Source organism: Schistocerca americana, chromosome 6, assembly GCF_021461395.2.
Source record: "Schistocerca americana isolate TAMUIC-IGC-003095 chromosome 6, iqSchAmer2.1, whole genome shotgun sequence".
Lineage (NCBI taxonomy): Eukaryota > Metazoa > Arthropoda > Insecta > Orthoptera > Acrididae > Schistocerca > Schistocerca americana.
The window spans coordinates 555,321,267-555,346,724 of NC_060124.1; the positions used below are offsets into that span (position 1 = coordinate 555,321,267).

Below are 25,458 nucleotides of genomic sequence, written 5' to 3' on the forward strand. Positions count from 1 at the left end.
GATGCTGCGAGGTCAGATGCCAGTTACAGTGCAGCAGTAAGGCGATACCGTCGTGCCCTTACAGCCAAATAATGGTTCGCTCTTTCTGATGTCACACTTGGTCGGCCCTGTCCTGGTCTCCGGGATACAGTTTCGCTTTTTATAAACAGTCACAACATCCCAGAAACAACAGAGCGATTCACATTAAGCCATCAGACCACATCAGTCTGCGACTGTCTCGCTTCCATTCTTCCTACGGCCCTTCACTGCAGAGAATCTGGCAGGCGTCTTCTCTGTGCCATACTGCTCCGTCAGTGACTGTACACAGCGATTGTGGTTATGCGACTTCCCGGCAAAAACTAGCCCGTTTGATAGGTTCAAACGGCTCTAAGCACTAAGGGACTTAACATCTGAGGTCGTCCGTCCCCCGCTGAGTGGTCAGCGTGACGGAATCTCAATCCTCAGGGCCCGGGTTCCATTTCCGGCTGGGTCGGAGATTTTCTCGGCTCAGGAACTTGGTGTTGTGTTGTCCTAATCATCATCATTTCATCCCCATTTACGTGCAGGTCGCCGAAGTGGCGTCAAATCAAAAGACCTGCATCAGGTGAACGGTCTACCCGACGGGAGGCCCTAGCCACACGACATTTCATTTCATCTGAGGTCATCAGCACCCTAGACTTAGAACTACTTAAACCTAACTAACCTAAGGACATCACACACATCCATGCCCGAGGCAGGATTCGAACCCGCGACCGTAGCAGGAGCGCGGTTCAAGACTGAAGCGCCTAGAACCGCTCGGCCACAGCGGGCGGCGTTTGATAGGTGCCCTGATGTCATTTCTGGAGTTCTTGTCCGTTGATTGGGATGCCTTCTTCCTTGCAGAACACGATCTTAACGACATCAGGTGACAGTCTGTATGATTATATCGTGAATCAGACATAGGACGGGGAATTTGCTTTAATTTTCGACACCAGTGTACTATAAGATCTTTCAGGTGATATGCAATTTGAACCTGCAAAATACGTACCCTGCCTTGCTTTACCGTCACCAAGTCTTTACTTAAGGCACAAAACGGACAATTTCATAGGTCCCCTTACAGTATGGCAACAATTTTCGCATTAACTTTCTCTGAGACCTGCTCATTTTACCAAAATTCCTGTGGTACATACTGTCCCGAAGTTTATATGGATTAGGACGTCTTTCCCGCCTGTAGCACCCAGTATTCTGCTGATGAGAAGCCAATATCTTTTCCAAGCTTTCCGCCTTTTCTTCATGATCTCTTTGGGGGAAATTTTAGTGGCCAACAGTTCTTCAGTAGATCTGCTCACCTTCATATGAGAATTTTGTTATTCATATGCCGTCGGTGGGGAGGCTTGCGTGCCTCAGCGATACAGATGGCCGTACCGTAGGTGCAACCACAACGTAGGGGTATCTGTTGAGAGGCCCAGACAAAAATGTGGTTCCGGAAGAGGGGCAGCAGCCTTTTCAGTAGTTGCAGGGGCAACAGTCTGGATGATTGACTGATCTGGCCTTGTAACATTAACCAAAACGGCCTTGCTGTGCTGGTACTGCGAACGGCTGAAAGCAAGGGGAAACTACAGCCGTAGTTACTGTATGATTAAATGATGATGGCGTCCTCTTGGGTAAAATATTCCGGAGGTAAAATAGTCCCCCATTCGGATCTCCGGGCGGGGACTACTCAAGAGGACGTCGTTATCAGGAGAAAGAAAACTGGCGATCTACGGATCGGAGCGTGGAATGTCAAATCCCTTAATCGGGCAGGTAGGTTAGAAAATTTAAAAAGGAAATGGATAGGTTAAAGTTAGATATAGTGGGAATTAGTGAAGTTCGGTGGCAGGAGGAACAAGACTTTTGGTCAGGTGAATACAGCGTTATAAATACAAAATCAAATAGGGGTAATGCAGGAGTAGGTTTCATAATGAATAAAAAAAATAGGAGTGCGGGTTAGCTACTACAAGCAGCATAGTGAACGCATTATTGTGGCCAAGACAGACACAAAGCCCATGCTTACTACAGTAGTGCAAGTTTATATGCCAACTAGCTCTGCAGACGATGAAGAAATTGAAGAAATGTATGACGAGATAAAAGAAATTATTCAGGTAGTGAAGGGAGACGAAAATTTAATAGTCATGGGTGACTGGAATTCGTCAGTAGGAAAAGGGAGAGAAGGAAACATAGTAGGTGAATATGGATTGGGAGAAGGAATGAAAGAGGAAGCCGCCTTGTAGAATTTTGCACGGACCATAACTTAATAACAGCTAACACTTGGTTCAAGAATCATAAAAGAAGGTTGTACACCTGGAAGAATCCTGGAGATATTAAAAGGTATCAGATAGATTATATAATGGTAAGACAGAGATTTAGGAACCAGGTTTTAAATTGTAAGACATTTCCAGGGGCAGATGTGGATTCTGACCACAATCTATTGGTTATGAACTGCAGATTGAAACTGAAGAAACTGCAAAAAGGTGGGAATTTAAGGAGATGGGACCTGGATAAACTGAAAGAACCAGAGGTTGTAAAGTGTTTCAGGGAGAGCATAAGGGAACAATTGACAGGAATGGGGGAAAGAAATACAGTAGAAGAAGAATGGGTAGCTCTGAGGGATGAAGTAGTCAAGGCAGCAGACGATCAAGTAGGTAAAAAGGCGAGGGCTAATAGAAATCCTTGGGTAGCAGAAGAAATATTGAATTTAATTGATGAAAGGAGAAAATATAAAAATGCAGTGAATGAAGCAGGCAAAAAGGAATACAAACGTCTCAAAAATGAGATCGACAGGAAGTGCAAAATGGCTAAGCAGGGATGGCTAGAGGACAAATGTAAGGATATAGAGGCTTGTCTCACTAGGGGTAAGATAGATACTGCCTACAGGAAAATTAAAGAGACCTTTGGAGAGAAGAGAACCACTTGTATGAATATGAAGAGCTCAGATGGCAACCCAGTTCTAAGCAAAGAAGGGAAGGCAGAAAGGTGGAAGAAGTATATACAGCGTTTATACAAGGGCGATGTACTTGAGGACAATATTATGGAAATGGAAGAGGATGTAGACGAAGACGAAATGACAGATAAGATACCGCGTGAAGATTTTGACAGAGCACTGAAAGACCTGAGTCGAAACAAGGCACCGGTAGTACACAGCATTCCATTAGAACTACTGATGGCCTTGGGAGAGCCAGTCATGACAAATCTCTACCACCTGGTGAGCAAGATGTATGAGACAGGCGAAATACCTTCAGACTTCGAGAAAAATATAATAATTACAGTCCCAAAGAAAGCAGGTGTTGACAGATGTGAAAATTACCGAACTATCAGTTTAATAAGTCACAGCTGCAAAATATTAACGCGAATTCTTTACAGACGAATGGAAAAACTGGTAGAAGCGGACCTCGGGGAAGATCAGTTTGGATTCCGTAGAAATGTTGGAACACGTGAGGCAATACTAACCTTACGACTTATCTTAGGAGAAAGATTAAGAAAAGGCAAACCTACGTTTCTAGCATTTGTAGACTTAGAGAAAGCTTTTGACAATGTTAACTGGAATACTCTCTTTCAAATTCTGAAGGTGGCAGGGGTAAAATACAGGGAGCGAAAGGCTATTTACAATTTGTACAGAAACCAGATGGCAGTTATAAGAGTCGAGGGGCATGAAAGGGAAGCAGTGATTGGGAAAGGAGTGAGACAGGGTTGTAGCCTCTCCCCGATGTTATTCAATCTGTATATTGAGCAAGCAGTAAAGGAAACAAAAGAAAAATTCGGAGTAGGTATTAAAATTCATGGAGAAGAAGTAAAAACTTTGAGGTTTGCCGATGACATCGTAATTCTGTCAGAGACAGCAAAGGACTTGGAAGAGCAGTTGAACGGAATGGACAGTGTCTTGAATGGAGGATATAAGATGAACATCAACAAAAGCAAAACGAGGATAATGGAATGTAGTCAAATTAAATCGGGTGATGCTGAGGGGATTAGATTAGGAAATGAGACACTTAAAGTAGTAAAGGGGTTTTGCTATTTAGGGAGTAAAATAACTGATGATGGTCGAAGTAGAGAGGATATAAAATGTAGACTGGCAATGGCAAGGAAATCGTTTCTGAAGAAGAGAAATTTGTTAACGTCGGGTATAGATTTAAGTGTCATGAAGTCGTTTCTGAAAGTATTTGTATGGAGTGTAGCCATGTATGGAAGTGATACATGGACGATAACTAGTTTGGACAAGAAGAGAATAGAAGCTTTCGAAATGTGGTGCTACAGAAGAATGCTGAAGATAAGGTGGGTAGATCACGTAACTAATGAGGAGGTATTGAATAGGATTGGGGAGAAGAGAAGTTTATGGCACAACTTGACTAGAAGAAGGGATCGGTTGGTAGGACATGTTTGAGGCATCAAGGGATCACAAATTTAGCATTGGAGGGCAGTGTGGAGGGTAAAAATCGTGGAGGGAGACCAAGAGATGAATATACCAAGCAGATTCAGAAGGATGTAGGCTGCAGTAGGTTCTGGGAGATGAAGAAGATTGCACAGGATAGAGTAGCATGGAGAGCTGCATCAAACCAGTCTCAGAACTGAAGACCACAACAACAACAACGAAACTTGCTTACGTTTTATAAATGTTGAGAGTGTGTGGTGCCACAAAATACAGAATGATGTGTTGAATCAGTTTCAAGAGAATTTAACGAAACTCAGATAATGTGCGCACAAAAATGTGTTAAATTCAAATTGCATAACATAAATACAAGACATTTTTTGATTTGTTATTTCGTCCCCCTCAGGTGGGCTGCCAGCGATATAATATCGCGCTTTTCAGTCTAGAGCATTTACAAAAATTCGTGAGGAAATGCCAAAACATATTTATGGATGCAAAAATTTTAAAAGATTTTAAAATTCAATGTAGAAGTAATTACGGAGTGGTTTTCTTCGTTTAAATTTTAAAAAGGAAAAGGGGGAGTCTTGATGAGGAGTGGCAATAGGTGGGGAAAGCTATAGCTGGTACAATGGGTAAATATCGGAGCAGATTTTATTACCTGACAGAGCGCGCCTGCTGCGTTGGGTTAGTGTATGGGGTGCGTCTAGGTGCAGTGACTGTGGGACGTGTTTGTAAAGGCGCAGCTGCATAACAGGATCGATGATTAGAGGGGAGACAATGGGGTGATTGGACTCTAGATTTTGGGTAGTACAGAAGACGGGGATGTGTCAGATGCGGGTGAGATGAGAAGCTGACGAGATGATCGAGACGGTGAGTACCGGGTTCGAGGATTTGGAGGGACTTACACAGCTTAAGCGGGTTGAATACCTATGTAACATCTCTATAGCGAAGGATGGATTGGATCGTGTTCTGTAGATGTGGAGAATAATCGAGGGGTGGAATCCCCAAGTTCGGCCTGTTAGTAGTTTCAGTCTAGCTGTTGGATGGTCAGTAACTGAGATTACTAGGTTGGTTTCTGGTCGATGGTTAGTCTAGTACATTTTAGTGTGTCGGTTAACTGGGTATCCTTGATATCAGTTTGTCATAGAGCCTTAGAACATAACACGAGTTTAAACATAGTGAGATATTTCGAACAGAACGACTTCCTCTATGCCAACCAGTGGATTTCGAAAAACATAGATCTCGTGAGAGGCATCTATCACTTTCCTTACATGATGTCCTGAAATCCATGTATCAAGGCAGTCGGACAGATGCAGTATTTCTCGATTTCCGATAAGCGTTTTACTTAGTATCGCAGATAGGTTTATCAAAATTATGATCGGATGGGGTGTCAGGAGAAATCTGTGAGTGGATTGAAGAGTCTTCCTAGGAAGGACGCAGCATGTTACCTTGCAGCGAGAGTCATCGACAGATTTAGAAGTAGCTTTGGTTGTACCGCAGGGTAGTGTGTTGGGTCCCTTGCTGTTTTTCTTGCATATTAATGACCTTGCAGACAATAATAATAGTAACCTCAGGGTTTCCGCAGATGACGCAGTTATCTACAGTACAGTCTGAAAGACACTACAGAAATATTCAGTCAGACCTTGATAAGATTCCAAAGTGGTGTAAAGATTGGTAACTTGCTTTAAATATTCAGAAATGTAAAATTATGCACTTCACAAAACGAAAAAAACATAGTATCCTGTGAATATAACATCTGTGAGTAACTGTTGGGATCACTAAACTCATACAGATACTCCAGAATGAGATTTTCACTCTGCAGCGGAGTGTGCGCTGATATGAAACTTCCTGGCAGATTAAAACTGTGTGCCCGACCGAGACTCGAACTCGGGACCTTTGCCTTTCGCGGGCAAGTGCTCCTGAAAGGAGTGCTAGTTCTGCATGGTTCGCAGGAGAGCTTCTGTAAAGTTTGGAAGGTACGAGACGAGGTACTGGCAGGAGTAAAGCTGTGAGTACCGGGCGTGAGTCGTGCTTCGGTAGCTCAGTTGGTAGAGCACTTGCCCGCGAAAGGCAAAGGTCCCGAGTTCGAGTCTCGGTCGGGCACACAGTTTTAATCTGCCAGGAAGTTTCATATCAGCGCACACTCCGCTGCAGAGTGAAAATCTCATTCTGGAAACATCCCCTAGGCTGTGGCTAAGCCATGTCTCCGCAATATCCTTTCTTTCAGGAGTGCTAGTTCTGCATGGTTCGCAGGAGAGCTTCTGTAAAGTTTGGAAGGTAGGAGACGAGGTACTGGCAGGAGTAAAGCTGTGAGTACCGGGCGTGAGTCGTGCTTCGGTAGCTCAGTTGGTAGAGCACTTGCCCGCGAAAGGCAAAGGTCCCGAGTTCGAGTCTCGGTCGGGCACACAGTTTTAATCTGCCAGGAAGTTTCATACAGATACTATTTTAAAAGATGCATAACTGTGCTGTCTGTAAGAACGTTATTTTCTTTTGCTACCTTTTTCGATTCTGAACCATCATTAACAGCAGGAAAGTTATCACAGATGCATCACATGTCATACGCACTTTAACGTAAGTTACCGTAACTTATGTTAAACCATGTATGACATGTGATGTATCTGTGAAAGTTTTCCGGCCGTTGATGATGGTTCAGAAGCAAAACCGGTGGCAAAATAAAATAACACTATTACAGAGAGCACAATATTATGCATTTTTTTAAAAAAATTGTGCATCCTGTTGACCATAGCCTAAGCAAGAAGTTCAAACAAATACATGGCTGTAACGCTTTGTAGAGACTTAAAACGGAACGATTACATAGGCTCTAAACTAAAAACTAATCCCCATCCGAACAAGTCTCTGAAGACCCCACTGTACTGACCGATCCCCGAGTCATCCTCAACCTTTAGGCTTCGCTGGATGCGTATGTGGAGGGGAGTGCGGTAGGCACACCGCTCTCCCGGCCGTTGTCACTTTTCATGACCGGAGTCGTTACTTCTCAGTCAAGTAGCGCCTCAATTCGCCTCACAAGGGCTGAGTGCACCCCGCTTGCGAACAGCGCTCGGCAGACCGGATGGTCACCCATCCAAGGGCTAGCCATGCCTGACAGCACATAACTTCGCGGCACCCTTACAACACGGCGGTACGTCGACGATACTCTACGCTCTGCTTTGTTGCTCTTCATGCCAAGCCAGTCTAGGCTTAGGTTTCAGCAAAATAATACTCGCCTGCACCATGATGCCGGGTGTTGGCCCTGTGTGCCTCGGTCGTATGCAGTCCTGATTGTGGCGCTCACCTGCATGGCGCCAAACACGCATACGACCATCATTGGCACCAAGGCAGAAGCGACTCTCATCTCTGAAGACGACACGTCTCCATTCGTCCCTCCATTCACGCCTGTCGCGACACCACTGGAGGCGGGCTGCACGATGTTGGGGCGTGAGCGGAAGACGGCCTAACGGTGTGCGGGACCGTAGCCCAGCTTCATGGAGACGTTTGCGAATGGTCCTCGCCGATACCCCAGGAGCAACAGTGTCCCTAATTTGCTGGGAAGTGGCGGTGCGGTCCCCTACGGCACTGCGTAGGATCCTACGGTCTTGGCGTGCATCCGTGCGTCGCTGCGGTCCGGTCCCAGGTCGACGGGCACGTGCACCTTCCGCCGACCACTGGCGACAACATCGATCTACTGTGGAGACCTCACGCCCCACGTGTTGAGCAATTCGGCGGTACGTCCACCCGGCCTCCCGCATGCCCACTATACACCCTCGCTCAAAGTCCGTCAACTGCACATACGGTTCACGTCCACGCTGTCGCGGCATGCTGCCAGTGTTAAAGACTGCGATGGAGCTCCGTATGCCACGGCAAACTGGCTGACACTGACGGCGGCGGTGCACAGATGCTGCGCAGCTAGCGCCATTCGACGGCCAACACCGCGGTTCCTGGTGTGTCCGCTGTGCCGTGGGTGTGATCATTGCTTGTACAGCCCTCTCGCAGTGTCCGGAGCAAGTATGGTGGGTCTGACACACCGGTGTCAATGTGTTCTTTTTTCCATTTCCAGGAGTGTATATGGTCATCAGTCCCCTAGAACTTAGAACTACTTAAACCTAACTAACTTAAGGACATCACACAACAGCCAGTCATCACGAGGCAGAGAAAATCCCTGACCCCGCCGGGAATCGAACCCGGGAACCCGGGCGTGGGAAGCGAGAACGCTACCGCACGACCACGAGCTGCGGACTGTCCTCCTCTGCTTGGTTTGTGGAGTACAAGTAGAGCTACATGTTATTTAGGTACAATGCCTGACCTGTGACACTGGTGCTAGCGGTGGTCTAATGTAGGTGTTAGTGCAGAAATGACGTCTTGTAACACTGTAAGTTGCCGTTTAATTTATTCTTTAAAGTGCGACCAGTTCCCATCAAGCATCAGTATCCAGCACAATTTCTATTGACAACAAGAGTTACTTAAACACGTAAAAGAATTCATTGAGGAAAATACACTTATAAATAAAGTTTGGTCATGCAGGGGTAGATGCATGGATGTTTTTGAAATTGCGTATTTTTAGGTTTGTATGTAACTGTTGCTGTGAATAAAAAGCTTTGCTAGATAATGGTGTCTGATCGAAAATCGGTGCGCATAGGTCATGCAGGGGGAGATGCATGGATGTTTTTGAAATTGCGTTTTTTTAGGTTTATATGTAACTGTTGCTGTGAATAAAATGCTTTGCTAGATAATGTTGTCTGATAGAAAATCGGTGCGCATTAAAGAAGAAATCAGACAGCAGCTTGCGATGTTACATGATGTCATTTCTACAATATATCAAAGCTGCGAATATGCAGTCTAGGAAGAATAATGTATGTCCGCTGGCTCGACACTAAACTGACTCCTTGGTGTCAAACTGTTGTACGAAAACATAATATCGGTTGCCCCGCTACAAACCTGAAAACGTAATGTCGGTAATTTCCAAGAATGATTGCCTATCGAACGCGTGGGCTCCTAACGATATATATCGAACGTGCCACTCGATGATTCTGGTGGCGCGAATTATGGTAAATATGTAGTGCGTTGCCAGGGGGACATATTTTATCGTTTCCGGTGTGAATAGCAATAAGCGAAAGTGTTGCAGTTTCGAGTGCCGAGAGCATCACATGACGAAATTTAATTCCTCGTTTATGCAGTGTGGAAAGTTATATCTGTTCTGATATCTATATTTCTACAACTTGAGGTTGCCTGGAAAAATTGACCCTACTGATATTGTCCTGCTATCTCTGACTGACATAGCAAAAGTGTACCTAGGTTATGAGAAAAAGAATTGCTCGTTCTTTCATTTGTTATTAACTATAAGTTAATAAACGTTCGTCTCTTGTCGTTGCTCTAGTCAATATCCATAACTAGCGCCATCAGTGTCGTGAGGTCGACATCGAGTGGCACGTTCGATATATATCGTTAGGAGCCCACGCGTTCGACAGGCAATCATTCTTGGAAATTACCATGTTACGTGATATCATTTCTACAATTTATCAAAGCTGCGAATATGCAGTAGAGGAAGAATAATGTATGTCCACTGCCTCGACACTAAACGGATTCCTTGGTGTCAAACTGTAGTACGAAAACATAATATCGGTTGCCCCGCTACAAACCTGAAAACGTAATGTCTCTTAACCGAAAGCGGGAAATAGCCACAGAAGTCGCACGGAGATTACTAACCGATTGCAAAATTATCTTTGTCTCTGCCCGACCAGCACGGAATAAAGAGCGACGGTTACATCTGCGACTCGAAGCAGACGAATTCACCTTTTCGGAATGATATTAGCGAAATCCACGGAATCGGGGTTGGAAATTGAAATCGTAATAAGGAAGTGAATGGGAATAAAAATTGCCGCGGTCTGGAGTACTTGCAAGTAAACAACGAAGCGCATCTCCTCTCGGAAAATTCGAAATTGGAGTAGAGTGAGGTGGAAGGGTGGAGTGATGCTGTCGCTGCCGGAGAGGGCGGACGTGACGGAGGAGGAGCAGCAGCAGCAGCCGCCGGCGGAGGAGGAGCCGGGGGCGGCGCCGGCGCTGGGGGCGGAGGCGGAGGTGCCGGCGCCGGGGGCGGCGGAGGCGGAGGACGCGAGTCGCGGCGCGCCGGCGCTGACCTGCAGCAGCGGCGAGCTGTCCCGCAGCTGCCGCATCTGCCTCATGGGCGACAACGGGGAGCCTCTGGTGTCGCCGTGCAAGTGCCGCGGCTCCATGGGCATGGTGCACCTCTCCTGTCTCGAGCGGTGGCTCAGCCAGCACTCCAGGTAGGCTCGCGTCGCCAGCCCCTGCCACAGGTGTTTGCTATCAGCCGGTGGACGCTGTCGGACCGCGTGGTGCTTGCGAAATTACAGCACATCGGACAGGGAGGACGTTTCCGGTAGTAGCTGTCGGCTTTCGTCACTGGCGTAGTTAACGCGGGACAAACGATGTGAGGGACATGGCTACTAAAACGTCATATTGTTGACGATATTTTGAAACATAAATGTTGTGTTGGCTGAAGAGCCAACACCGTGTTACTAGAGGAGGCCGAAATGCACGCGTTTTAGCTCACGCTGGCTGCCGTAAGGAGGGAAGAACTATACTGACGTGGAGTCTGGAACATGACAAGGAATGGGAATTCAGAAAGCGGACATAATTAGTTTCATACTTTAATCCATTAATGATGAATGTCGCTCTGACGGTACATGAGTCACAATATTATCGGTTCAGAAGACATAGTAACTGAATATGGCGCCTTGCTAGGTCGTAGCAAATGACGTAGCTGAAGGCTATGCTAAACTGTCGTCTCTGCAAATGAGAGCATCTGTTATCAGTGAACCATCGCTAGCAAAGTCGGCTGTACAACTGGGGCGAGTGCTAGGGAGTCTCTCTAAGCTAGACCTGCCGTGTGGCGGCGCTCGGTCTGCAATCATTGATAGTGGCGACACGCGGGTCCGACGTATACTAACGGACCGCGGCCGATTTAAATGCTACCACCTAGCAAGTGTGGTGTCTGGCGGTGACACCACGATAAATAACACAAATAATTTTGATTTTGAGAAGTTATGATATCGGGGGAAAAGTAGTTGTAATTACAACTATTACGACCAATCACATATATGACAAACTGTAGTTGTTTCAAAGAAAATGCCTGTTTTTGCATGCTGCACATCGAAATTTTTGTTTTTATTTATGCACCCAGACGCGCTTCGCCTTTTTTAGAAGGCATCTTCGGGGGGTGTCCTGAAATATTACACGATTTGTCCTTTTTTACACATAGCTAATGGGTTCACAGCTAGGTTATATATTTAAAAACAGTTCCCTGACGGTGTTTTATGAAGTGTGCAGGTACGTACAGGTAACTTCTAATTCATTGCATACAAGCAAACTGATTTTTCTCATCTGGCAACCAGGTGGACATCTTACAGGTCACTTTCAGTTCACTGTTGACATTACACATCACTGTAACTGCCATCTTTTTAATAGAGAGTTTCATTTGTTGTTGGAAGTGCTGGATTCAACTGTTTCGTGAATGTGTGTGTGTGTGTGTGTGTGTGTGTGTATTAGAGAGGGAGAGCAATTTCTTATTTTTTATAATAAAATAATTATTTATTTTATTTTTATTACTATTTCTATTCATTTATTTATTCTTAAAAATAATTATTATTATTACTATTTTTGAGAATAAATAAATGATAATAATAATAATAATAATAATAATTATTATTATTATTATTATTGTATTTTCCTGTGTATACTTATGAGAGGAATCAGGTGTGTAAAATAGTAATAAAAATGAAATAAATAATTTTTATTTTGTTATAAAAAATAAGAAATAGCTCTCCCTCTCTAATACACACACACACACACACACACACACACACACACACACATACACACACATTCACAAAACAGTTGAATGTAGAAAACTGAGCTTGTTGGTAACACTTACAACAACAAATGAAACTCTCTATTAAAAAGATGGCAGTTACAGTGATGTGTAATGTCAACAGTGAACTGAAAGTGACCTGTAAGATGTCCACCTGGTTGCCAGATGAGAAAAATCAGTTTGCTTATATGCAGTGAATTAGAAGTTACCTGTAGCTACCTTTACATTTCATAAAAAGACGTTAAGGAACTGTTTTTAAACCTGTAACCTAGATGTGAAAATATAGCCTATGTGTAAAAATGGACAAATGATGTAATATTTCAGGACACCCACTGAAGATAACCTTCTAAAAAGTCGAACCGCGTCTGGGTGCATAAATAAAAATTTCGATGCGCAGCATGCAAAAAAGGGATTTTTTTAAACAACTGCAATTTGTAAACAGCTGCTGCGAAAATGGCCACTACAAGGAACGTGACATATAATATTATTACACACGTTACAGGCCTTTATCAGACCACGCGAAGCGTTAATGACTACTTGCTCTTCTAGTACTCCTTCATTCGCTCGCTTAAAGGCCCTTTTCCTTTCTTCGGTTCACTTTGGTCTCTGGGCTTTAGGTGCTGTCTTCTCTGACGTTACTTTCCACTTGTGTATTTTGTGTCTACAGACGCTTTTGTCTGTGATGTCCGCTGAATCTGCCTGTGCTTTTTCCAGCTCAGTTTTGACCTGTGCCATCTAAGGTGTAGTGGTTTTGAGTCTCTTAAGTATCTGAGTATTCTCTAGGTCAGTCTAGTCTGTGGGAGTCTACTGATAGGGCCGTAGAATTTTAGTTGCCCTATTCTGATGTCCTTGGACAACTTCTCTGCGGTGTCTCTGGAGTGAAGTCTGTGTCCTTCGTCTGTGAGTTTTAGTCGAATAATTTTCCTGAAAATTTTTCTTTCCTCTCTGAGGATCTTCTCTAGGTCGCCCTTGGCGTGTAACGTTAGTGTCTCGCAGGCGTATAGCACCTCAGGTTTGATTACAGTACTCTAGTGACGAATCTTGATGGAGGCGGACAGACATTTTTTGTTGCAGTTACCCTGTGTTTTGTATAAGGCTCTCTTCTTCTTCAGTAACCCGGTGTTCTGCGTGATTTTCTCCCTTCCTGTCGGTTCCAGCACTTCCCCTAGGTATTTAAAATGGGTAATTTCCAAGAATGATTGCCTATCGAAGTCGAGGAGTCCAAACGATACATGTCGAGCGTACGATCGTAGATCGATCATGCGACTGTGATGGCGCGCGTTATGAGTATGTCTACGTTGATCCCCACTGTAACGACAAAAGAAAAGCGTTACAAAAATACTTGTCACTGCAAAGGAGACTACTTAACTTACTCGTCGTCGGTGTTGTCATCATGTGAAAGTCCATTACGGTGGTCTGGATGTATAATTTGGATGAGTCCAACCATGCGTTCTTCCTGAAATTCGTTCTTTTCCGCACTGTACGCAATGGAAGTGTAACGGTATTTCAGCATCGAACTGTTCTTACGAAGTTTCACACACTTCGCACCACCACAGTCTGCACAGTCCCCTCTTTCCTCGTCTGCTAGTACTCCATATTTGCGACAAAAAGTCGAACAATTTTCTACGCTGGGTAAACATGGAATTGGATTTTTCCATGTGAGAGAATCCGCCAAAGGAACTTCAAGTACACCAGACATCCAACACACTAACGACATAAATCGTTTGGGTTTTCCTAGAAACTCGCGAATAATTCGCGGAGGTATGTAACTTAGAGCAACTAAGGAAACGATGCCAAACAGATAAAAATGAAGATCACAAATAATTGATCAGAACGCCCGCCAACAGAGTCGCATGATCGATTTACGATCGCACGCTCGATATGTAAAGTTTGGACCCCTCGACTTCGATAGGCAATCATTCTTGGAATTAACCTTAAAATGTGCCATTCTGTTGATCTTGCCATATTTTGTGTTTAAATTCAGGATGTTGAATTTCGTGCAGAAGAACTCTGTTTTTTGGAAGGAGAACTGTAGCCCTACTTTTTCTGCGCACTCTTTGAGTACCTCTACCTGCTTGATTGCTGTGGTTTCGTTATCTGCAAGTAGTACCAGGTCGTCCGCGAAGGCCAGACAGCCAACCTATAGTTTATTCTTGGGTCGTCCTAGTCGCACTGGCTTCCAGTATCCTTGTAATTTCATCTCTTTCTCCGATTGCTTAATAACTTTGTCCAACGCTAGGTTGAAAAGGAGTGGTGAGAGACCATCACATTGACGCACGCCTGTCCTGATCTCAAAGAGTTCAGACATTTCTCCCCTAAACTTCACTTTTGACGTCGTGTCTGTCACTGTCTGTTTGATCAGTCGCAGTGTCTTCTTGTCCAGATAAATTGAACAATGACTGGCTGTCATCAGAGTCATACGCTTTCTTAAAGTCAACGAAAGTGCATATGACTAGCGTATGTCTGAGGACTTTGATTTTCGGCGTAGTTTTCAAATTGAAGACTTGTTCTGCGCAGGAGCGACCAGGTTGGAAGCACGCCTGGTACTCGCCCATCTTGTGTTCCAGCTGGTCCTGTGTCCATTTCAGTAGGCATGCTGAAAGGCTCTTGTGTGTGACTTGTAGTAAGGAAAAGCCCCTGTAGTTGTTTACGTCTGTGCGGTCGCCTTTTTTTATGTAATGGATGAATCAGGGAGCATTTCCAGTCGTATGGCAGCTTTTATGGTGTCCAGATGTCTCTTATAATCTGTGTGAGTTCTCTAAGTGAATTTGGTCCGAGATTTTTAGTAGTTCGGCAACGGCCTTACCGCAGTGGATACACCGGTTCCCGTCAGATCACCGAAGTTAAGCGCTGTCGGGCTTTGGATGGGTGACCATCCGGGCTGCCATGCGCTGTTGCCAGTTTTCGTGGTGCACTCAGCCTCGTGATGCCAACTGAGGAGCTACTCGACCGAATAGTAGCGGCTCGGCTCAAGGAAAACCATCATAACGACCGGGAGAGCAGTGTGCTGACCACATGCCCCTTCTATCCGTATCCTCAACTGAGGATGACACGGCGGTCGGGTGGTCGCGATGGGCCACTTGTGGCCTGAAGACGGAGTGCTTTTTTTATTTATTTTTTATTTTAGTAGTACGGCCACTATACCGTCTTTACCAGATGTTCTGTTGTTTTTGAGTTAGAGGATGTGTCTGTGGACCTGATCTTGTGTGGGGGATAGTGAGTCTGTGTGCTTCTCTGTCGGTTCTTCCTCTATGAATCTCTCTGTGAGTTCTGGGCAATTCAGAAGCTCTGAGAAAGGTGCCAGCACCTTGGAGATATCGATATTCGTCAGTGCCAATTTTCCATCACTTTTCCTGAAACAGAGGTTCGGTAATGTGTGTGTCCTCGGATTTGCCCTGCAAACGACCTGTAGAACTCTCTTGTGTTGTAGTTACAGAAGTTGTCCTTTATAGAGTCCAACTGTTCTTTCATGAATTTTCTCTCGGCTTGTCTGATAATTTTTGTGGTTGTTTTTCGTGTTTCGTTGAAAGCCTGTAAATTTTCTGGGGATTTTTTGTTGCTGTATTCCTGGTATGCAACTTTCCTAGTGACGAGTGCATTCTCGCAGTCGACGTCCCACCAATGCTGGCACTCATCAGTCCAGCAGTTAGGTGGGTTCCAAGTCGACCATGTGAAAATCCCGTACCCAGTACAGAAAGAGATCCACAATATGCAGGTACGCAGGGGAGCCAACATCAACTCGGACCATTACCTCAATCATATATAAATAAGAGAAACTTTTTTTTTTAATTGGTCGTATGGAGTATCATAAAATGGAGCACTAGAGCTGTAGTTGGGATTTCGATACGCAGCACGAACTGAAAACATATATTTATAGTAAATAAGTAAAAGCTAGTAACGAAAAATACGCTTTACCTACGCAGATCAAGAGAAAACAGCGACTCGCAGTTCCGAATATAATGCTGTCTGTACCTACGGGGGGAACACGGCAAGTGCCATATCCCAGTTTCTCAAAAACTTCGCTCAATGGAACAGGAGTGAAAATAAGCGAACACGTGCGTCGGATTATTCGTCGACACTCGAACATTTCTGACAAAACGAAGGTCATAATTTTAGACACTACTTAGAGACCTTTTAGCGCACAATAATAGCAGTGGAAATAGTGGCGCAAAGGATAGCGTTGTGCTTTTTTGTTATATTTTTTATTTATTATTTTTTTCTTTTGCGCCTCGTGTTCGAAACCCGATTATTGCTTTCAGTTATTTTATTTTTTTCATCTATCTACCCGAAGACGCTTACTATAGGAATGTTTCTTATCACGTTAGGGGATACAAGGATGTTATATTAGTTGCAATATTACAACTAGGTTTCACAATAAGTGTCATGCATTTATTATCTAATATGTGTGTTTATGGTATTTTCGAGAGTTACGATCATTTTAAATTCACGTATTCTTATATTTCGTTCTCATATCAATTCTCATAGTAATTCTTATACTTTATTCTTACGTCTGTACTGCAGACAGATTCGGTACATTGCCTTGGATCATACCGATCGTGCAATATTCGAGACACAGAAATTCCAAACACTTCGAGCATCACGCGAAGGCAGCTTTTCCACAGTGACATATATTCGTATGAATCTCATCCGGGAAACGAACGCCGTTAACTTTGCTTAAGATTTCACTCGTTGGCAATCATTTCTTGGCCAGCCACCCATAGTGGATCGCTTACAATTGATAACGAATCAAGATATGCTTCAGGAATTATACCAGTAACAATTTCAAATAATTTTCTGATTAATTTCTTCTGCGATCATGGATAGGTAAATGAAAATCTAAAATACACGTAACAGCTTGGTTTCCAAAACAGTGCGCAGATGTGTGAATTCAGCACGCTATCCACTGTGCCACAGCGTCTATTACGCTAGTCGCTCGCTCAACGGCGCATAAAGTACCCCAAAAACATTGATCGCAACTTTCTCCGAACTTTCTACGGACGAGCCGAGGAACGTGTTCACTTACTTTGACTCCTCTTCCAGTGAGCGAAGTTCCTGGGAAATAGATACTACGATATGCAATGTATGTAACTACCAGTAATAAATCGAAAAGGTGACAAATGGTTGTCATGAGAAGAATTTTAACTATTTTTTGGAAAGGAAACGTATCGAATACCATAGGAAATTTAAAAAAGCACCACAGCTGTAGTGAGGTTCTCAATAAACAGTAGATATTTTAAAAACAATTTACCGTAAAGAAAAAAAAGGCTGATAAATCGACCTAAGTATTATCACTGCCTCCGGAAAAGAAGAGACGGTATTAGAGCTGATGTAACATGCTGTTGCATACTCTATGTCGACAGATTCTAGATGTACCCTTGTCCGTTTTTAAGCTACGCTACAGATCACTTTATTTGTGAAAATACATTGTACAATCGCCCACAAATTTAACATATTCACGGGTACCTTTACCTTTGATCCATATAAATACAGTTTCATTAACAGATATCTTACGTCTACTACGTGTATACAAGGAGAAGGGTGAGGGTGACATATATGTTGATTTGCCGAAGTCTTTATTTGCATTTTCTGTCACATGATATGTTCGATAAGCTATGATGTCACGATCGACGAAGCTTTCCAGTCCGGATACATTCGGTACGCCTGTACCTCCACGTACAATAGCGACTGTTAACCATCCGTTGCCATGGGTAAAGGAATCATTTATGTCGATGCTGAAGTTCAGTCTGCAACCACAGAAAACTGCGGGTCCATCCAATAGAGAATGTGCAGCGACAGATTTGATAGTATTCTGTTTCTTGTCGGCGGCAGATGTTGTCATTTCAACGTCTTCAATTGTTTTATATATTGTCTGTCTTGCACGACGACGGTATCTTCTGTAAGGCATCTTGGCAGCGCCTTACAGAAGATACCGTCGTCGTGCAAGACAGACAATATATAAAACAATTGAAGACGTTGAAATGACAACATCTGCCGCCGACAAGAAACAGAATACTATCAAATCTGTCGCTGCACATTCTCTATTGGATGGACCCGCAGTTTTCTGTGGTTGCAGACTGAACTTCAGCATCGACATAAATGATTCCTTTACCCATGGCAACGGACGGTTAACAGTCGCTATTGTACGTGGAGGTACAAAGTCGACGATTAGCATAAAAAATTCTTGTTGACCCTACAGATGTTCGGGACTGACTAAAAGACTTGAAATACTGTACTGAAATGTAGGCTCGAAGTATATCTGCTATTGTAAGTTATAAAACGTGTCATATTTTACGCAAAGATTATATTTTACCAAAACTACACTAAATACAGCGTGGCAGTTGGCAAAGAGACGTGTTGACTGATTACCTAAGATGTCGGAATAAATAACCCACGCCAGCAACAGAACAGCGTTCGATAAACGTCATGATGGTGTTATCTGTAGAAAGATACACAGTCACTTAATGAAAAGTAAATGTCTATGGCATGATATAGAGCTGCGTCTGCAAATAAATTTAAGTTGTGCGCTTATGTTCCAACCTAACCATCTTCTCAGCAATCGCTAAAGAATTCGAAAAAAAAAAACCTACGCCTTGCACCCAGACACGTAACGTAACATCTCTCACGGTTAACCAAATTTGTTGCACTTCTGTTACGGAAGGACACCCTCAAAAATGGCTCTGAGCACTATGGGACTCAACTGCTGAGGTCATTAGTCCCCTAGAACTTAGAACTAGTTAAACCTAACTAACCTAAGGACATCACAAACATCCATGCCCGAGGCAGGATTCGAACCTGCGACCGTAGCGGTCTTGCGGTTCCAGACTGCAGCGCCTTTAACCGCACGGCCACTTCGGCCGGCTGACACCCTCATCAAGTCTCATTCAATTCATACATTTTACGCAGCAGGTGCTACACCTACGACTATTCGTGACTAGTTCGTAGAGACGCCACTACGCCGTCACAGTAGTTGACAACTTTTCTCCCTCTGGACGAATACTGAAGTCAAGCATATTTTTGTGATCCGATTTTCTGACTGGGTCAAAAGGAATTTGCGACACTTGTACGTTTTGACCAGTGCTGTAATGGTAATAGCTGCTATGACATCATTTCCTGGTGCCTGTTTTCAGTTTAATTTCTTTTGGTGGTGTCGTTGTTTATGAGATCTCTCTCTCCATTTTTTTTTAAATCTGTGCTGTACAAGAGAAACGTAGTGTCGCTTCTGCTTAGGTGGAAGTGCTGATATTTCGGCGATTCGTAAGTCTTCCTTCTTTTAAACTTCTTAATGTCTATCTGGGTGTCCACTATAGCTAAAGAGGTTTCTTCGTTATCGATTCATTTTCTTTCCGGTAGATACATTGGCGTGCAAAACTTAAGGACGGACATGACTTCCACGCGATGTGTTACTGCCAAGTAAGATAAAATGGTTCAAATCGCTCTGAGCAGTATGGGACTTAACATCTTAGGTCATCAGTCCCTTAGAACTCAGAACTACTTAAACCTAACTAACCTAAGGACATCAAACACATCCATGCCCGAGGCAGCATTCGAACCTGCGATCGTAGCGGTCGCGCGGTTCGACACTGAAGCGCCTAGAACCGCTCGGCCACACCGGCCGGCACCAAGTGAAATAGCTCGACGAATCTTGGACGACACATGGAAAGCAGATTTACTACTTTTCGCAGTTAATGAAGTAGAACTTCGGCATCAAGCTTGGGGCTTTAATTTATTACTTTTTTCTGTTGTTGTGGTCTTCAGTCCTGAGACTTGTTTGATGCAGCCCTATCCTGTGCAAGCTTCTTCATCTCCCAGTACTCACTGCAACCTACATCCTTCTGAATCTGCTTAGTGTATTAATCTCTTGGTCTCCATCTACGATTTTTACTCTCCACACTATCCTCCAATGCTAAATTTGTGATCCCTTGATGCCTTAGAACATGTTCTACCAACCGACCCCTTCTTCTAGTCAAGTTGTGCCACAAACGTCTCTTCTCCCCAATTCTGTTCAATACCTCCTCATTAGTTTTGTGATCTACCCATCTAATCTTCAGCATTCTTCTGTAGCACCACATTTCGAAAGCTTCTATTCTCTTCTTGTCTAAACTATTTATCGTCCATGTTTCACTTCCATACATGGCTACGCTCCATACAAATACTTTCAGAAACGACTTCCTGACACTTAAATCTATACTCGATGTTAACAAAATTCTTTTCTTCAGAAACGCTTTCCTTGCCATTGCCAGTCTACATTTCATATCGTCTGTACTTCAACCATCATCAGTTATTTTGCTCCCAAATAGCAACACTCCTTTACTACTTTAAGTGTCTCATTTCCCAATCTAATTCCCTGAGCATCACCCGACTTAATTCGACTACTTTTTTCTTCTACTCACTCTGTTTGCAAGAATTATTGTTGGCGGTGTCAACGTATACCAATGAACATACGCAAAAAATTGCATAATTTTAGACACATATACGAGTAGCGTAGGATAGAAACTAATTTTTTCAGAAAAATGTAAATGGTTTCTGATATCGAGTATAATTGTTTTTAGAATTAAAAAACCTGTTAGAATGTATTACTCGTACGCCTGTACTTATATATGAAGGGCTTATTTCAACAGTGATTCAAGTCCATTATCTCCACTTTTCTGCATACAATGCTTCTGAAATTAATGATCCAAACAAACAGAAAGAAAGGTTCATCTCTAGGATGAAGCCACATGCTTGAATATTTATGGCATCTGAACTGCAGATTTTTCAGCGCTCATTTGACTTTAGGACTCTGAATCTCAAAATGAACAAAAATGGTCTTGTACCACTATTGAAATAAGCCCTTCATATAGAGTCTACAATTTAAGTGATTAACATCAAATACACTCTAAAAAATTACTACTTCAGATAACTAGATAGTTTACTGAAGAGAAAGAACTTCACCAAATGAGCAAGTCTGTAACGTCTTGCTCCACATCTGACTCTAATTCCAGCAGTTATTCAGCTACGCAGTGGTTGACAGAGTTTTTGGGCGTCCTTGTGAGGGATGTAGTGCCAAATTCTGCCCAAATGTTGCGATAAATGGTAAAAATCGCGAGCTGACTGGAGAGCCCTATCCGGAGCGCTCCAAACGCTCTCAATTTGGGAGAGGTCCGGCCACCTTGCTGAGCAAGATGGGCTTTGGCAAGCACGAGGACTGGCAATAGAACCTCTCGCTGTGTGCAGGCGAGTATTATTTTGCTGAAACCTAAGCCTAGACTGGCTTGGCATGAAGAGCAACAAAGCAGAGCGTAGAGTATCGTCGACGTACCGCCGTGTTGTAAGGGTGCCGCGAATGACAACAAAAGAGGTCCTGCTGTGAAGTGAAATGGGGCAGACCGTCACACATGGCTGCTGGGCCTCATGGTGATCGAGAGTCAGGGTGGTACTGTTCTGCCCTCTGGCTACTCTCCAGACGTGTGTTCGCTGGTCATATGGGTTCAGTTCGGAGTGGCTCTCCTCACTGAAGGCAATTATACCTTAGTCAGTGAGACTGTAGGTCAAATGTGTCCAAAACTACTGCAAACGGTCTTGTTGGTGTACAGAGGTCAATGGCAGTCGGTGCAGCCCGACTGTGGCAACCCGTATGGCCCGACAACTGGGAGTGGTCGTGTTCGGTGCCATTTATTTTCATCGCGGGATCCCTATGGTTGTCATCCGCGGCACCCACGCAGCACAGTGGTTCGTCGACGGTATTCTGCGACCCGTTTTGTTGCCCTTCGTGGCAACCCATCCTGAGCTTATATTTCAACAAGATAGTGCTCGCCTGCATATGGCGAGAGATTCTATTGCCTGTCTTCGTGCTTGACAATCCCTGCCTTCGCCAGCAAAGTTGATGGATCTCTGTCCATCTGAGACAGTTTGGTGGACTTTGGCCACGGTAACCCAACCATCTGGGGATTTTGACATTATAACGCGCCAAGTTAACAGAATTTGGCACGATATAACTCAGGAAGACATCCAGCAATCTATTAATCAGTGGCAAGCCGAATAACTGTTTGCATCAGGGCCAGAGGTGTACCAGCGCGTTATTGACTTGCTCAGTTTGTGAACCTCTTTCTCTTGAATAGCTCATTCAGTTTTTTTCGGAATTGTAATCATTTGTTTGTCTGTCCATGTACAAGGGTCGTTCAATAAGTAATTCCCCACTTTTTTTCTCAGAACGTATTTATTGTTAAGAGTCGGAATTTGGTGACATTATACATTAACATGTCTTGTCCATCTCCTACTTTTTACATAGTCTCCATCATGTTCTACGGCCGTACGCCAACGTTGTGAAAGAGCATGTATTTCCTGCTGGTAGGAGTTCTTGTCCTGTAGGCATAGCCATGTTTGCACTGCATGTCGTCTTCAAAGGGAGTTCCCCGTGGAGACTCCTTAAGCACCCCGAAGAGATGGAAGTCCGAGGGTGCCAGGTCTGGACTGTAGGTTGGATGAGGCAGTGATGTCTAACCCAATTTGGCGATGTGTTCCCTGGTTCTCAGACTTGTGTGTAGGCGTGCATTATCGTGCTGGAGTAAGATTTCTGCTGGATTCTTGTCCGATCGAACGCGTCGGAAACGGTTCTCGAATTTATTCAGAGTGTTCGTGTATGCCCCTGAATTGACAGTTGACCTTCTTGGCATCACATCCACGAGAATGACGCCCTCAGAATCCCAGAAGACATCGATCATGACTTTTCCGGCATAGGGGGCTGTCTTGAAGTTGTTGTTTTGTGATGAATGAGGGTGATGCCTTTTTGTTTCCGGCGCAAGGTGGTGCACCCAGCTTTCGTCCCCCGTAACGATCCGCGACAGAAATGCCTCTCTGTCCGCCTCAAATCGCTCCCACAATTCACATAAAATGACGTTTCTTTGAATCTTGTGGTTCACTGTGAGCATTCGTGGAACCCATCGTGAGCACCTGTTTGGTTCAAATGGTTCAGATAGCTCTGAGCACTATGGTACTTAACATCTGAGGTCATATGTCCCCTAGAACTTAGAACTACTTAAACCTAACTAACCTAAGGACATCACACACATCCATGCCCGAGGCAGGATTCGAACCTGCGACAGTAGCAGTTGCGCAGTTCCGGACTGAAGCGCCTAGAACCGCTCGGCCACCGCGGCCGGCGAGCACCTCTTTGAATATCCGAGAGTCTCGATCATCGCAGACGCACTTCCAATGCTGACCGAAATCGTAGAGCCAATTCTCGAGTTGTGATGGGCCGGTCGGCACGAATAGTGGCAACCGCACGATTCAGCATGTCTGGAGCAGTGGCTGTGACAGCAGGTTTCGAGAGTGGCTGATCGTGGAGCTCTGTTTCTGCATTTCCTGAGACTGTAACTTTGTTCACCCATCGACCAACTGTACTCCTATCAGCTGCAGCATAGCCATACACTGCACGCGAACGTTTATGGATGTTCGCCACGTTTACTTTTTCTGCACACAAGAGTTCAATAACAGCACGCTCCTTGTAGTGTGAGTCATATATAAACTTCATTTTGACACTGTACTACCGCTCTGCCAGAATGGTTCGAAAGTTTACCGACGCACAGAAAAAACATTAAATGTAAAGCACCAGCAACGACGTTGGCCTGTGAGTATCAATGGCCTTTTTTTCTTTTCTTTTTTTTTTTAATGTGGGGTATTACTTACCGAACGACCCTCGCACAACACGCCTAGCGATTTCCGGCCCATTCAGATAATTCCTTTGTGGTGCGTCGTTTTTTCTGTCTTAGAGTGTAGTTGACAGATTAAGGGGGGTTGGACGTCAAACGGGCCGACTTGGAGCAGGAGAGGCACAACAGAACATTTTAATTTCCACTGTTTATACTTTTACAAATAAAGCCATAAAACCATATCGGCATGACCAGGAAGCACTCAGGATTCACTCTCATAGCAGTGGAAGTTCAAAACCAAAGCAAAATAAATTTTTTTACACGTGAAATTTCATCATTTTTTCATTTACTACAGGCTGCATTTGTTGCTGTAGATACACTCTTCTTCGTAAGTAAGAGAGGTTCTTTGATGAATTTTGCACAGCATGCACTAAATAAATACTAGAGTTTCAGACACCTGTAAGTGTGGTTTGTATGCTGTGCAAAATTCATCAAAGAATCTCTCTTACTTATGATGAAAAGCAACCTGTAGGAACAAATGCAGCCAGTAGTAAGTGAAAAAACGATGAAATTTCACATGTAAAAAAATTTATTTTGTTGTGTTTCTGAACTTCCACTGCTATGAGAGTCAATCCTGAATCCTTCCTGGTCATACTGACAAAGTTTTATGCATTTATTTATAAAAGTGTAGACAGTGGAAATTAAAATGTCCTGTGGTGCCTCTCCTGCTCCAAGTCAGCCCGTTTGACGTCCTACCCCCCTTAACTCTTTTGTAAGATAGCCAGACGTTTGAGATTGTTTTGTATCGTGGAGTTAAGTCTATTTCAGAATGAAGTGTGGGAAGTTAGTGGTCTTGTGCTGACCAGTATCGGTCTTGTGAGGGACGCCGGTGGCCAGCCTCTAGCCTCCTGCGCTACTGGGCCGGACGCATGCGCACCTAGCGGGCTGCGTTGTTTTGGTTGCGTGCGCAGGAACTACTGCGAGCTGTGCCTGTTCGAGTTCCCGGTGACGCGCATCCCGCGCTACAGCGTGGCGCGCTCGCTGCGCCTGTGGTTCTGCCACCCGCGCGTGCGCCAGAGCCTCATGGAGGACCTGCTGGTGCTGGCGGCGCTCACGTTCGTCGTGGCGGGCATCGTGGCCGTCTGCCTGCTGGGGCTGCAGTACTTCGCCGCCGAGGGCCTCAAGCTGGGCATCTCGCGCGCCTACACCGTCGCCGTCATCTCCTCGTTCATGGCGCTCGTGCTGCTCGGCTACTTCGTCATCGTCTGCCTGCTGGTCCGCGACCTCGTCGTGCCGTGGCACGTGTGGTGGCGCCGCTGCGCCGTCGTCCGCATCATCCTCGACTAGCGCCCTCTCGAGGCGCCTTCCGTCAATAAAGACCCCCGTTTTCAGACACCGCCACACGCGGTTATTATTCCACCGGTGGCACACAATTTACCCTGCCTCTGACGCACGTATGCCTGGAGGGACTCGTTGGGTGTCCTTCTGAGGGATGTCGTGTCAAATTCCGTTCAAATTTGGCGTTAGCTCGTAAAAACCCCGAGCTGGTTGGGGAGCCCTGTCCACAACGCTCCAAACGCTGTCAATTG

General features: G+C 44.6%; 1 protein-coding gene across 1 annotated transcript in view; it reads left to right on the forward strand.

The window, feature by feature from the left end:
* The window catches only part of LOC124620284 (E3 ubiquitin-protein ligase MARCHF2-like), a 29,587-nt gene extending 4,371 nt beyond the window's left edge, over nucleotides 1-25,216 (forward strand). Inside the window, exons 2-3 of the mRNA XM_047146953.1 lie at nucleotides 10,498-10,638; nucleotides 24,841-25,216. Of these exons, the coding sequence (XP_047002909.1) occupies nucleotides 10,498-10,638; nucleotides 24,841-25,216 (517 nt within the window). The remainder of the gene's footprint in view (nucleotides 1-10,497; nucleotides 10,639-24,840) is intronic.
* The last annotated feature ends 242 nt before the right edge of the window (nucleotides 25,217-25,458 follow it).